Genomic DNA, 1,636 nt, shown 5'->3' on the forward strand with positions numbered 1-1,636 from the left:
TTACCACACTATTTCATCTCTTTCTGATCTGAAGCGGGCAGAATGCAGAGCTAACGAGCTGTAGCTTTGCGTCAGGTGGTTCTTGCCTTCGTTCAATGTACAGCCAGCCGTGCATTATCCCTTATGTATTCACTCTTTAGCAGCAGTTTTTTACAGCAATATTTAAATGACACCCTGGTCATTCTTGGTGTACCCAAAATGGTCCCACGCTATCGACAGGCATTTCTCTGGTGGAAATAAAGCTTCGCTGTTTGGTCCCTCTGTCACAGTTCATCTAATGCATAAATTAAGCCGTTGCACTGCTAGTGTAACTTTTTTCATTTTGCGCAAGCTGCAACAGTTCCGTTCCGTGTAACAGAAACACTCGGTTTAGCGGAACCTTTACGATTAATTAACAGTGACATTTTAAAGCGCGGTTAATCGCGAAACCGGTTAATCGCTGCATCCCTAGTCACAATTTAGAATATGAACCTCAAAATAACTTCCCTTTCTAGTAGTAGTGGGTCATATAACCAAAATCTTATTGCAGTTCTGTATAGTTTATTTTACTGTAATTTCAATGAAAAATATTTGAAATATTTTTTGGATAATCCAATGAATTTAATGAATTAAAATAGAAACTTTAATTATGGTGGTTTTACTATATTATCAGTTGTTGTTATGTATCTGGCTTTTCACTATAATATTAAAGGCTCTATAATTCTTTTTCACTGTTCAGATGAGGACGGTGCTATGACTGAACAAATGGCAGAGCTGCTCAAAGTCTCATTGGGCCTTTGAAACCTGAAGAATGGTAAAGTCAGAGTGGTAGTTGCCTGTGCATTTCCCTCCACTCGTCAAGTACAAACACAGCAACTTGAAACTGATTTGATGTGGTTTAGGTAAGGATAAGCATTTTTTTCTATGTTCAAATGTTAGAGGTCAGTTATTAAATGCACACAAATCTTGGACCAATGTACTGGCAGTAGAGGAGGTTGCGTTACTCAGGGATCACCTGAAATACTCATGTTAATATTCCACACTGGAGATCTGTCATGTGTGCCATCTGAAAGACTGTAACTCACCTACCCAGCTCAGTTTAGGCACTGCTGAAAATAACTGGTTATACTTGTACTGTAACAGTTTTGTTGTTTAATGTTTGTTCTTGTTTTGTGTTTTCTAAATAAAGATAATAGTCGTTTACTAAACACAATAGTAAAAAGTCATTATTTAGTTGAAGTCAGTTCATTGTTGATTCAGTTCAGTTTACTGTAAAGTGCAATTATGGAATGGGTTTAGTTCATCTATAAAGCATCTCTGAGGGAAACAGTGATGTAATCATCCAGCTCAGTTCAGTTCTTAGCCAGTAGTATCTGTGTAGTCAAGTCAACAATATTAAGTGTGCCCTTGAAGCAAACCAAAAGGCATCAGTGGCAAGGAACCCAAACTCACTCGCATATGCGACTAAATCTTCACTCTGGGCGACTAAATGATGTCTAATATTAGCCAATGACTAAATTATTTGATTTTACTCACCAGTGTGTGAGTTGGAGGCCAAGTATATGTTTAGCACAGATATATTTTCACTCACCGAACACACTGACTGAGCACTTCAGAGTTTCATCTATGATCTCCGCTATTTTTCATTTCATCTAAA

The 1,636-nt window shown here is 37.7% G+C and overlaps 1 protein-coding gene across 1 annotated transcript in view; it reads left to right on the forward strand.

Moving 5' to 3' along the window:
- LOC107568413 (SWI/SNF-related matrix-associated actin-dependent regulator of chromatin subfamily A containing DEAD/H box 1A-like) overlaps positions 1 to 1,078 on the forward strand; it is a 17,128-nt gene extending 16,050 nt beyond the window's left edge. The window contains exon 22 of the mRNA XM_016254391.1: positions 719 to 1,078. Coding sequence (XP_016109877.1) covers positions 719 to 780 — 62 coding nt within the window. The 3' untranslated portion in view covers positions 781 to 1,078. The remainder of the gene's footprint in view (positions 1 to 718) is intronic.
- The last annotated feature ends 558 nt before the right edge of the window (positions 1,079 to 1,636 follow it).

The sequence above is a fragment of the Sinocyclocheilus grahami genome, unplaced genomic scaffold (genome assembly GCF_001515645.1).
Source record: "Sinocyclocheilus grahami isolate Dianchi unplaced genomic scaffold, SAMN03320097.WGS_v1.1 scaffold1241.1, whole genome shotgun sequence".
Taxonomy (NCBI): domain Eukaryota; kingdom Metazoa; phylum Chordata; class Actinopteri; order Cypriniformes; family Cyprinidae; genus Sinocyclocheilus; species Sinocyclocheilus grahami.